We start from the raw sequence: 13,263 nt of genomic DNA, 5'->3' as shown, positions 1-13,263 counted from the left end.
ATCGATTAAGTCTTCTATTACATCATAATTCAGGTGTTATTGAATATTATTCTCCACACAACAAAAAATAACCATAAAACCACTTTTTGCTGTCACCCTTCACACACAAATGGTGTACTTTTTATTTACCTTCACTAGCCTATTTTACAGTAAAAAAATTCATACATACATGTCTAAATCTTTAAATGTGTGCTTCTACTAATTTCCCTCTTGCAAGAAGTTTGTCCTTCTTGGCTGACTTTCTTAACTTAATTTGTCCTTCGTCTCCTCTAGCAACTCTTACGCAATTATGCCATAAACCTAACTTGTCTATTGCAATTGCCAACCGCCACGAGCAGTAATGGCAAGCGCAGGGTTCATATATTTTTTTTTCTTTCAAGTTTATAACACCACACAGAGGGATGAAGGGAGAGAGACGGTGAGAAGATGTGTATCCGAACCACAAATTATTTTTCTATTCTACTTTCGGCTTGGATGCTTGGAAAAATATGTTTGAAAAAGGCGGTTGGCAGGTTAGCCAGAGGGTTAATCTGGGAATTGATTTTGGTAAACTCCGCCTTTTGGTAAATACAAAACCGTGATACACTTTTTTGATAAATACATTAACCTTTATACGTCTTTTGGTAAATTGTCTATTAAATTATGAATACAACCTAAATACTGCCATAGCTCAGCATCTTTACCGAAACCGTAATAATAGGCATCCGCAACGTGTAATCCTTTATTTGCGCGCTCAATGCTGGAACCAAAGTATGTGACTCCTGACTCGGTTCAATCACAATTAAGACCTAGGAGAAAACGAGGGACTTACCATCGTCACAGCGAAGAGCCTCCCATGGATCGGATGCATCACCGCCGGAATTCGCCTTACTTCTTTCTCGTCCTTCTCTTATTCTTAAGCAGCCCTTGCTTACGAACGTGCGCTGAGGTGATAAGCCTCACTGAAGAAACCTTCGCGGACAAGGTACGCTTCCATATCGTTCTCTTCGATCTCGAGCCTCTTTGTGAACTTCTATATTTTGGGGGGTGGGGGACGGGGATAATTATGCTAGGAATCTGAGTTGGTAAAGTTTGTATGGCTGTTGTTTTTGTTCATAATACTGTGTTCAATCGGACACGCCGACTCGCGGCGAGGACGCCTTGTAACCAATTTATACTTATCCTCCAACTTTTATGGTGACGTTCAATTTCAATACTACAGTAAAAAACTGCCGAATGGTCGATTCGGTTTCTGTTACTCATTTAAGCTTCTAACATATTCTTTTCACTTGTTACAAGCCTTTGTCTTTATGTAGATCTAACTACGATGGACGATGTGGAGTCTAAATACAGAATCTTATTTAGCCATTTATTTTATTCTCCACCTTGTAGATGATATTGTAGAAACAATTTTTATCACCTCCCTTGTGTAATGTCTTGTATATCCCTTTACTCGTAACCAAGGAAGCTGGGTTTCTTGGCCGGCCGCCGCAAGCGCTTCGCGATTTATCCTGTTGGCCAATGGGAAAATTTCGTGGAGCCGGGTCGGGCCGGTCACCCAGGTCTAGCTGGGTTTATCATTTTTTTTTATATATCCCTTTCCTCAATTGCTCATAAATGCACCAAGTCTATTCAACTAGGCATGTAAAATATAGGGCGTAAATTAAGCAGCTGCTGCAACATTAGAAGCAGCCCAAACAGATGTGGCTTACAACTTGGTGTACGACAATCAGAAACATTATGAAGTCTTGACTATTTGGGCTTACAGATTGTCAATTACGATTTTACTTAGTCAAATAACCATTAAGTATCTTTAAATGTACCCTGAATTACACTAAAAATTATTATATCCATCTGGTGTGTCTCCTTTCATGTTACTCTAACTTTGTGAAATTATTATTTACAATTGAACTATCTAAATCGTATCACAATAAATATAGCTTAGATACTTATCCTTTATAGTAACTACAATTATACTTATCCTTTTTAGTAGCTACTATAAATTGAATTTATGAAGCCCTTTATGTTTAACTTCCTTTGAGAAAACCAAATAATTTGATTAACATCATAAGTTTTCTTATAATTTTTTAAAACAATTCCTGGACATGGATGAACATGCAATATGCAGACATTACAGTTTATTTCAATCCTATGGAAACTATACGCCGTTTATAGTTATGTATGTTTGGTATGAACTTACAGCCCAAATTTGGGAATGGTCGAACCTGGTTGGGTTAAGTTTTTATAGGTTCTCCATGAACATGCTTAGTACGGAGCATCATCAGTAATATATTTGCTATATTCTCATTAGGGTTTGGAATTGTTTTGTAGCTATGCTAATGAATCTCATGCGTCAGACAACTTCAACTATTGGAATGTAATTTTCTTATTTAGGTGAAGGAAAAGGACACTATTTGGTTTGTGCAATTTTGTGTGCCATGGTGTAAATACTGGTAATACACAGTTTAATTTTCTCTCTTTCATATAGCTATCAACTTTTATTGCATTGACCTAAAGGTTTACATTATTTTGATCATTTATCAAATCTTTAAAGTAAGAATTTAGGAACACTGTGGGAGGACTTGGGCAAGGCAATGGAAGGTGAAGATGAGATAGAGATAGGGCAAGTTGATTGCAGTTTGAACAAACCTGTATGCACCAAAGTTGACATCCACTCATACCCTACATTCAAGATATTTTATGACGGTGAAGAGATTGCAAAATACAAAGGTACTTTTACAACAAAACTGATTTTTTTTTTTCATAGGTACTTGGTTATTTATTTTGGCATCTAAAACTTTAAATCGACCTCTCCTTTGTTGTTGATGTAGTTTTAGTTGTGTGCACTCTTTGTTGATCTTACAATAAGCTGTAAATTGTTAGTGCTGCTTAAGTGGTTTTGAATTAATTTAAATTGAAAGGAAATTTTAGAAAAGCCTAACTGAAATTGCTTACATATAACTATAACTTAGAAACTTGTATTTGAACAAGATTTAAATGGACATATAGGGAGAGTCTATGAGCAATATGAAGATGAGTATAGTGGTTTTGGAGTTGTAGAAAGAAAGGAAGAGAGTAATATGATTTCATATTTGTTACATCTTATGTTCTATGATTGTTAATATTTATTTAATGAGAACTATGAGCATTTGATTTTTTTTTTAAGCTGCAACACAACATGGTCAAATAGGTTTTCTCCTACTAGGAAGGTTGAATTATGTGTAAAATTCGTTAAGTGATACTTGAGGAATGATTGAGTAATTAACATTGACTAATATATTAGATAGGTCTTAAAAACGAATAAGAAGATATTTATTTCTAGTTTTAGACTAACTAGATGGTTGAATTTTAAGGAGAATAATATGATTTTTCTAATATAGAATGAAGAAAGGGCTGAGCAATGAAGAGATGATACTAATGTAATGAGGATTTTGATGTCAAATAAATTAAAAAATGTAGCAAATCAATTCTTGTAATGTGTAAAGGTAGAGATGAATCATCTAAGACCAAGGAGAGGTGTTAGTGATGTGAAGAAGTGCAAAAGACAATTAAGCCAAATTAATTATACACCTAGCAAATTTTAAGGGTTGGTAACCTGAGAACTAAGGACGAGGAGAAAAATATTTATTGGGTTGCTAATGCTAGGAAAGAAAACATAGAGTTAGTAAATGTTTAGATGCATAAAAGATGAAAATCACAAGATTTTTTTATGACAATTCAATTAAGGAAAGATTGAAAATTTATTTCTATAAACTATTTAATGTTCAAGGTATAGCTAATTTGGGTTTAGAGATTAAAACTTATGGTAAACTTAAGTATTGTAGATTTTTTTAAAAAAAATATTAGATTGAGTGAACTCAAATAAACTTTAAAGAAAATGAAGATCACTAAAAGTGTACGGTTGGATGATTCTCCTATTGAAGTTTGAAAGATTTTGAAGATTAAGGGAAGTATTTGATAAAATTTTGAGAATTAAGATGATTACGGAAAGGAGGAGAAATTTTTAGTACCTATTTATGAGAATAAAAGAAATTTAAAATGTTGTTCTAATTGTAGAAGGGATTAAGTTGATGAGTCATGCTAAGAAAGAGTTATGGAAAAGATGAGAATAAGAGAGATAGGATGATCATTTCTAAGAATCAATTTGGCTTTTTACTTAGTGGATCTACCATAGTAGATCTATCCAAGATGTTACTATTTAATTGGACAACTAATGAAAAAAATATAGAGAAAAGAAGTATTGAGGTCATAGGTAACTATTATGGTGAATTTTTAGAAAAGAAAGGAACATTTTTAATTATATTGATGTGACTGCGGACTGAGTCCCGGTTGGTTACCGCTTTGCCAAGATTGATCAGTCTCCTTGATTTTCGTGTGTAGTTGATCCATCGTCTCACCTTTTTTTAAGCAGAGGTTTGTTAGCTTACTCCGAAGAATATCTTGTCGTGCAAGCTTTGCGTCGGATGTGCCTTCATGGAGCTTCAGGAATTTCTCCTAGAGTTCTTTGGCCGAGGTGTAGCTTCCGATGCGGTTGACTTTTTGAGGCGGTAATACACTTAGCAAGTGGTATTCCACTCTGCTGTTGGCTACGAAGTTAATTTGTTCTTTCTTCGTCCATTGATTTTCTTCTTTCTTTTCTCTTTGTTGATCTTTAGGAACTACAAAATTGTATTTTATTATTAAAAGAATTTTGAAATATGTTCTTAGAAATACCTTCATTCAGTGTTTCCAGTGTGCGAACTCCCCCTCGAACTTTAGCGGGTTAAGGCTTGGTCTGACCATCGATTTCTTTGTTTTGGTCGATGGTTAGTCCGTTTGAAGCGCCCTCACTCTGATACCACTTGTAGGTCCCCGAACGACCGGTGAGAGGGGTGAATTGCCTAAAATTTTAAAAATAGCCTTTCTGAAACTTTTGACTTTGATTTAGACAAATACTTTAAATAACGAAACTGAAATACATAAAAATAAGTATGAGACAAAAGATTTACTTGGTTTGCCTACTCCATTAAAACGCTCGAAGTTTTATTATAATTCTCTTCACAATTGAATCATATTCCATGATTCTTGTGATTGTACAATAGGTTTACAATGATATTTATAAATAGTGCATAAACCTGAGATCCGGTAAAATCGTAACAGAATTTTATTATGAAAAATCACAGTAGAATTTTATTATGAAAAATCGTAATTGTTATATAAAATCGTAATATAATTTTATTATGAAAAATTTATCTTCCATGACATCTATCGCATTGACCTTCATCCAAATATGAGCCAGCTGTCAACAATTTCCGCGTTGGCCAATATTCACCCCTTCGAATAACACGAGCATCTGAACAAAACTCCACCTGGATCTCTGGGTTGGGCTTCCTTCCTCTAGCATCTAGAGATATGGATCAACTTCAAGCAATGCTTGAACTTATCTGTGGTCACTTGCTTTGTCAGCATGCTTGTAGTATTGTCTGTGTGAACCTTCTCAAGTTGAATTTCTCCAAAAGCAATAAGCTCTTTGATCTTGTGAAACCTCACATCAATGTATTTGGTTCTCAAATGATACACCTGATTCTTCGTCAAAAAGATAGCACTCTGACTATCATATAACAACTTGACTCCACCTTGCTGAATGTCTAATTCTAACCAACCCTATAAGCTGTAAAATTTTCTTCGTTGCTTCAGCTGCTGCCATGTACTCCGACTCCGTAAGTAGATAATACAACAATAGATTGTATCATAGATTTTCAACAGAGAAACCCTCCTGCCACAATGAGCATGTATCCTGTAGTAGAGCTCCTGTCATCTAAATCTCCTGTATAATTTGCATCTACGTACCCAGCAACTGAAGAATCTTCTGGTTGTCTATTGAATATGATGCCACAATTAGCTGTATTTCTCAAGTATATGAAAATCCACTTTATTGCATCCCAATGTGGTTGACCAGGATTTAAGAGAAACTTGTTCACCTTACTAATTGCTTGCGCCAAATCTGGTCTCGTACAAACCATGGTAGATAACCAACTGCACTGGCATAAGAAACCTTTGACATTTTTTGGATCTCGTTATTCGTCTTTGGGCATTGTGTATTTGGATAACTTGAAGTGATACGATAGGGGTGCTCACCGACTTTGTATTCTTCATGTTGAACCTATCCAACACCTTTTCCATATAATTATGTTAAGACAACCATAATCTCTTTACAGCTCTATCCTTGAGAATCGCTATCCCAATAATTTTCTTGGCTTCTCCCAAATCTTTCATGTCAAATTCCTTGCTTAGTACTTTCTTCAATTTGTCGGCCTCTTTCATCTTCTTCGCAACAATGAGCATGTCATTTACGTATAGAAGTAAGAAAACCAGTGATTTATCTTCAAGGCTCTTCACATATATGCAGTAATCATACTTAAATCTCCTATATCCGTTTTGAATCATATATGAATCAAAACATTTGTACCATTGCCTAAGAGATTGTTTTAATTCATGGAGCGATTTCTTCAACTTATAAACCAACCGCTCTTATCCGGGCTAACTAAATTTCTCAGGTTGTGACATCAAAATCTGCTCTTCCAAATTTTCATGAAGAAATGCCATCTTCACATCCATTTTCTCCCACTGCAAATTGTGATGTGCCACCAAAGCCAATACCGTTCTAATTGACGTATGCCTTACCACTAAAGAGAAAAAATTTTCATTGTCAATTCTCTTTCTCTGTGAATACCCGTTTGCTACCAATCGAGTCTTGAACTTCACTTCTTCTCCCTCTGACATTGCTTCTTTCTTCTTGAATATCTACTTGCACCCTATAGCTTTCTTTCCTTCAGGAAGTTCCTCTAGATCTCACATTTGGTTCTTATGCAACGACTCCCTTTCCCCTGCCATACACCAGTTCACTTGCCCTTCTCAGAGCTGTGTGTTGCCTCCTGAAAAGGGGTAGGGTCTCCGCTACTAGTGATAAGTGCATAAGATATCAAGTCTTTGAATCTATATCTGGTGGGTGGTTTTGCGACTCGTTTTGTTCTTCCACTAGCTATAGTGCGTTCCTTCGTGTGCTTTGAGCTAGAATCATCGGAGTCATTAATCTCTAGCTCCACCTGCACAACATTTTTCTCCATGTTGTTCTATAGTGTTTCCTTTCATTCTTCCTGAGTACGCTATAGTAAAGCCTTCTCGTCAAACACCACATCTCTGCTGATCACCACCTTATTTGCCTTATGATCCCAAAGCTTGAAGCCTTTAACTCCTTTCTGATACCCTAGAAAAATGTACTGTTTAACTTCGTATCCAGCTTTGATCTTTCCTCATTAGATATGCCCATATAAGTTGGACATCCAAAAACTCGTAGATGAAAGTAATCTATTTGATTTCCTGTCCATACTTTTTCTGATACTTTGCCTTCTAGTGCTGCCCTTGGTGATATATTAATGAGATAACATGCTATGTTAACTGCTTCTGTCCAGAAATTCTTTGCTAGCCCTGCATTCAGCCTGAGACATCTTGCTTTCTCAATGTTTGTCCTATTCAACCTTTCCGCTACCCCATTCTGCTGATGTGTCCTGTGAATCGAGAAATACCTCATTATCCCATGTTACTCACAAAATTCTTGAAACTTTAAATCTGTGTACTCAGTCCTATTGTAGACTGGTTCTCCACTTCAGTTTTCCACAATTTAAGCTTTATAAAAGTTTCCGACTTCTAATACATAAAGTATATCCAGACCTTTCGTAAGTAATCATCAGTAAAACTCATAAAATACAAGTGTCCTCCACATGATGTTACACTGGCCGGTCCCTAGAGATCAATATGTACGTAGTCCAGAATCCCCTTCATCATGTTTGTTGTCGTCTTGAATTACACTTTGCTCTGTTTCCCAATAACACAGAATTTGCAGAATTCAAGCTTACACGTCTTGATACCCTTCAACAAATCTCTCTTGTGAAGTTCTAGCATTCCACGTTCACCCATTTACCCTAGCTGCATATGCCACATGACTGTATTGTCTGATTCAGACTCCACCGAAGCGACTCCACCTACAACTGTAGTCCCTATCAATTTATAGATGTTCTCTACTAACTTTTGTTATTTCATTACCATCAGAGCTCCCTTGCTGACTTTTATCACCTCGCTTACTTATTTGTAACTACAACCAATACCATTTAGTGTGCCTAGTGAGATCAAGTTCTTCCTTAGGTTTGGTATATATTTGATATCACATAGGATTCTGATTACACCATCAAATATCTTGATTATGTCGTTTCCTATGCCGATAACTATGCATGATGCATCGTTTCCCATCAACGCTGAACCAGAATCCACTGTCCTATAGGTGTCAAACCACTCATTGTTTGGAGTGATGTGATATGAACATGCTGAGGCTAAGATCCATGTATTCGTTAGTTGCTCTGAACTTGACATAACTGATAGCATATCTCCATCACCGTTAGCCGAACTACCTTTGTTCTCTATAACATGTTTCTTTATCTCTGGACAATCTCTCTTCATATAACTTTTGTCTCCACACTTGTAGCATGTGATCACCTTCTTCCTCCTCGACTTAAAACGAGCTTTGTTGTCGTTACCTGATCCATATCGAGATTTGCTCCTACTACACTCTTGGTTGCTATTTACCACAAGTCTTCCATGAGAAATTTTATCCCTTATTTTCTTCCTTTGGTTAAAACCTAGCAATGCACCTGTAATCTCCTGTAATTTAAGAGTTTCCTTACCCTACATCAAAGTAGTAACCAAATTTTCGTATGTGAGAGATGAAGGTAGAGAATTCAACAACATCAGCGCCTTGTTTTCATCTTCAATCTTCACATCAACCCGCTTTAGATCACTCACAATCTGGTTGAATACGTCGATGTGCTGACTCAGATTGGTTCCTTCTCTCATCTTCAACCCGAATAATTTTTGCTTGAGATTTAGCTTGTTTATCAATGACTTTGACATGTACCTGCTTTTCAGCTTTTGCTAAACTGCCACCGGTGACTTCTCGCCCATGACATGGTATATCACATCATTCGTAAGACGAAGCCTGATTGTTACCACTACCTTCACCTGAAGTTCTTTCCAATCTGATCTCTCTATGCTTTCCGGTTTCCTTTCTCTTAGCGCCTTTATCATGTCTTGTTGCACCAACAAGTCCTTGACCCTTTTTCGCCATTATCCGAAGTTCCTGGTTCCGTTAAACTTCACTATATCAAATTTCGCAGAAGTCTTCCTCGACATGTTAAAGAAATCTGTCAAAACCTGTAGCTCTAATACCAATTGTTTCGTAAAGAGAGGGCAATACCTCTTAACCTCTAATGCGTTAGAAAAGGAAGAGAAAGAGATCGCACGGAGCAATGAGAACAAAGACACACAACAGGAGCAAACACAAGGAAGGAGCAAAAGAAGAGAAAGAAGAAGAGTTACCGTTGTTCGACAACATGCCTACTCTATAAAAACGATCAAAGAATTATTAGAATTCTCTCTACACAATTGAATCATATTCCATGATTCTTGTGATTGTACAATATGCTTGCAATGATCTCTATAAATAGTGCATAAATCCCCGACCCAATAAAATCGTAATAGAATTTTGTTATGAAAAATCACAGCAGAATTCCGTTATGAAAAACTGTAACATAATTTTGTTATATAAAATCATAACAGAATTTTATTGTGAAAAATCTTAATAGATTTTTCTTCCATGACATCCATTGCATTAATCTTCATCCAAATATGAGTCATCCGTCAATACCGTGACATCCTTCTCGTTAGTTGCATCTTCCGCTCAACTTCTTGTATTTCTAAGCTCTGCACACTTAGACATAAGGATCAAATAGGACCTAACTTGACTTGGTGCTTACATAGTTAACATATCTTTTTTTGTTGACTTTGAGCAGTCAGCGCCTCAGCGGTGTTCGTCTGATAATTCTCACTAACTCAGCATCCTACTTAGTTGGCCGAAAGGTAGGAGATCTACATGTTCTACCATAGTGTCTCAAAAGGTACCATCTGAATAACAGAATAATAACTAGTATTATAGGAAAACTCCACTAAATGCTGGTGTTCCTCCCAACTACAACTAGAATTCAATACACAACAAAAAATCTTCTAAAGTCTGGATAGTGCACGATGAATAGCACAGCTAAAGTGCAATTCAATTTCCAATGCCTTCTAGAAATTCTACCCGAACCTGGAAGTGAAACACGTGTCTTGATCAGAAATGATACTAAGGGGGATGTCATGGAGTCTAGGGATCGCTTTGCAAGACAACTCTACCAGACGATCTAAAGAGTTTGTCTTATGATCCTACGGGTCGGTAGAAAATGTGCTAATTTAGTCATTGATTAACTATTATCTAAATTTAATATGTCCCGAATCCTTGTTAACCTTGTGACAAAGTACATAGTAGCATACTCCCATTTTTGAAGTAACCCTAGTTTGTGGTGTTCTACTTTAATTTATTGGCAAACTAAATACTGAGCTACAAAATTTGTAATATCTTTTCTCATACCTTTCCACTAATATGACTGCTTTATATCTCGATACATTCGGGTACCACTAGGATGCAATGCAAATCTCGATTGATGTGCTTCTCGAAAGATATCTTCCTTAACAGGTTGTGCCTCATAACACAAAAATTGCCTTGGAAGATTTCCTTAGAAAGACAGTCTTTTGAATACCCTCTAACCCTTAGCTAGTGATAGCAGACCTTGATTATTTTATATTCTTTTCCAACTTTTAGTGACTCAGCCTTAATTTTCAAATTGGATTCAGAATCATGGCAAGCCTTTTTTTTTTGTGTGTGAAACAAGATATTAAGTCTTCATTTTTGTTATTGGAGAAACAGATTTCCTTTATATTTTTGTTCGGAGATGAATTCTGGTGGTGAATTAAATCGCATTGTATAATTAAAGTTTTAAGATTTTTGATTGAGCTCCACAACTGTAAAGGATCTTTTCAATGGCCATGCAAAGAAATTTAAATTTTTATTGATTTACGTACCAGAATGGTGTGACAAGAACTGAACCTAAATTTTTTGAAAAACCTGATCCAATTTTTTTCAATGCATTTCATAGGGCTTTGGTATTTTTTTTCTTAGGCTTCTTGGATTCCATTGGATTCTGTGTTATGATATATATGCTATAATTATGATACACATGTGATATGTAGATATATATGCTATAATGTTTGAAATGGTTTGGGATTTTTTAGATTTTATGTTAAACTTGAAATACAATCTGAACTTGTATTTCAAATTATATTAAAATCAGGAAACTAAACCGAAATTTGAAGAACCCAAGTTTTGTTTTGGGTCAATTTCTGTCCATGCCTACTTACATGTGCGGATAACCTTTTGTAATACATTTACTAATATTATGATGTTTAAAGTTAACGTAGATCAATAAAAACAAGCAAACCCTAATTCCTAACTATTTGGAATTCAACTGCATGACTTTCATCCTTCAATGAACTTTCTATATATGATTATATTGCTATTTGTATTAAGATCTTTTATCACATTTATTTTTGTTAAATAGTTTTTTTTCCTGTCAATTCTTATCCATTTCACTTTAATTCTCTTTGTAGTTATTTTTCAAACCACATTTTACACATTAAACTTAAGTTCTAATTGAAATTATTTATAAGATTTCTTTTCACTAAGTGTCAAGTTTATTTTACCTAGTACTGATCAATCAGCACTGTACTGCTTATGAATTTGCTATTTTATCAAGTAAGTATTCATAATTGATCTGTCCTACATAAAATCAAATTGATTTTGAAGAATATTTTTCTAAAAATCATCCTTTCTCAAGTTCTTTATGGTGTGAGTGATTAGTTAATCTTTCTATTATAAGAACATTGTATGTCAGCACTGCTGTTCATTGCCGTAGTATTCAGGTTAAAAATGTCATGTATGATTTGCAGGTCCTAGAGAAGTGGAATCTCTGAGACAATTTGTGCTTGATGAGGCTGAAAAGGCTGCAAGAGTAAAGCTAGAAGCCGAGTGAGAGTTTTGGTGATTGGCAATGAAAGTGATAGGAGCAGCTCTTTGCTTGTGGATTTGTGACCTCAAACAACTATTTGTTCCATATAAGAGAGCTTTATTTACTAAATGTTTTGATTCTCCATGTTTGTTTGTGAACAATTGCAATTATGTTAACTTTAATGTAATCATGATGATTTTGTGTTCGTTATGGGCTAGATTTTAGCAATGGTATTGATTTCACAATTATGTATATTTGGTCAGTAGATATTTTAGAACACTATCAGATGAAAGTGTGCTCCTCGATAGCCAACTTGATGGGTTGGCAGCAACATAGGAGTGAACAAAATCCCGATTCTCTGCTCACAAAAACCACTGCTATTGCTCTACCATTGTCCAATTTTCCAGTCAAAAATCTTTTGGCTAATCGTTATCGGACAAGAAAACGGATTAATGGCGATTGTAGCTGTGTGAAGACGCAGCAGTATTACACCGCACGTATCAGAAGGGGGTAGGAGCAGAAAACTGATTCTGTAGGCACCTGTATAATAAAAAGAGCAGATGGATATGTCGTGTTAGCCTTGTCACCATGGTATCAGAAATCCATGAAAGTGCATGAACCGGAGTTAGTGGGATCGTATTGCGATGCTTGCAAGACAGCTTCATAAAATAGTATGAAGAAGATCAAAGAATTTGTTTTCCACTGGAACATTCAAATTTTAAAAAAAGGGACGGGTTTTGGTTTGAACACAGGTAGTTGTGGGAACGAGAGAAACGGATTGACAAACCATGAAAATTGCAAGAAAGCTTCATAAAATAGTACGAAGAAGATCAAAGAATTTGTTTTCCACTAGAAAAATCATTTAAAAAAAAAAAAAAAAAAAGACGAGTGTTGGTTTGAACAATTGGTGGGAACAACTAGGGAAGGGCTAATTGGCCAACCATGACAATTACAAGAAAGCTCCTTAAAATAGTAAGGTTGGAAATTTGTTTTTCACTAGAAAATTCATTTTGCAAAAACGAAAATTAAAGACGAGTGTCGGTTTGAACACTGGCAATGGTGAGAACAACGAGGAGAGACTGACTGGAATGTGCCATTGACATTGAGGAGGGGACCTCAAACGTTAGTGCATCTTGGTGGGGATCATGATCCCCCTCCTAGGTCTAACGTGCCTCTCTCTTAGGAGAGCCTCTTTCGCTCGATCACGAAGAGTTAATTGAATGATAATCTAAATCTAGTAGATAGAATTAAATTGTTCCAGATTCCTCACCTAGCTAGTGGTGATTACTAATTTGATTTAAAGAAGACAAGATCA

The 13,263-nt window shown here is 35.8% G+C and overlaps 1 protein-coding gene across 1 annotated transcript; it reads left to right on the top strand.

Annotated features, from left to right (window-relative positions):
• Positions 1 to 726: 726 nt before the first annotated feature.
• LOC121980445 (protein disulfide isomerase-like 5-1) lies at positions 727 to 12,196 on the top strand. Its single transcript, XM_042532477.1, has 4 exons — positions 727 to 964; positions 2,374 to 2,432; positions 2,534 to 2,709; positions 11,890 to 12,196. The coding sequence occupies exons 1-4, from the start codon at positions 737 to 739 to the stop codon at positions 11,970 to 11,972; spliced, it is 546 nt and encodes a 181-aa protein (XP_042388411.1). The 5' UTR covers positions 727 to 736; the 3' UTR covers positions 11,973 to 12,196.
• Positions 12,197 to 13,263: the final 1,067 nt, after the last annotated feature.

This window comes from Zingiber officinale, chromosome 5A (assembly GCF_018446385.1).
Source record: "Zingiber officinale cultivar Zhangliang chromosome 5A, Zo_v1.1, whole genome shotgun sequence".
Lineage (NCBI taxonomy): Eukaryota > Viridiplantae > Streptophyta > Magnoliopsida > Zingiberales > Zingiberaceae > Zingiber > Zingiber officinale.
Note: the sequence above shows the minus strand (reverse complement) of the source record. Positions and strands in the feature narration are given on the sequence as shown.

Bases quoted from the DNA above. Each gene is read 5' to 3' on its own strand.
- LOC121980445 (XM_042532477.1), top strand. From the start codon at position 737: ATGCTGGAACCAAAGTATGTGACTCCTGACTCGGTTCAATCACAATTA. The intron at 965-2,373 runs GTACGCTTCCAT...TTTCTTATTTAG, and splicing joins AAGAAACCTTCGCGGACAAG to GTGAAGGAAAAGGACACTAT. The intron at 2,433-2,533 runs GTAATACACAGT...AAATCTTTAAAG, and splicing joins GTGCCATGGTGTAAATACTG to TAAGAATTTAGGAACACTGT.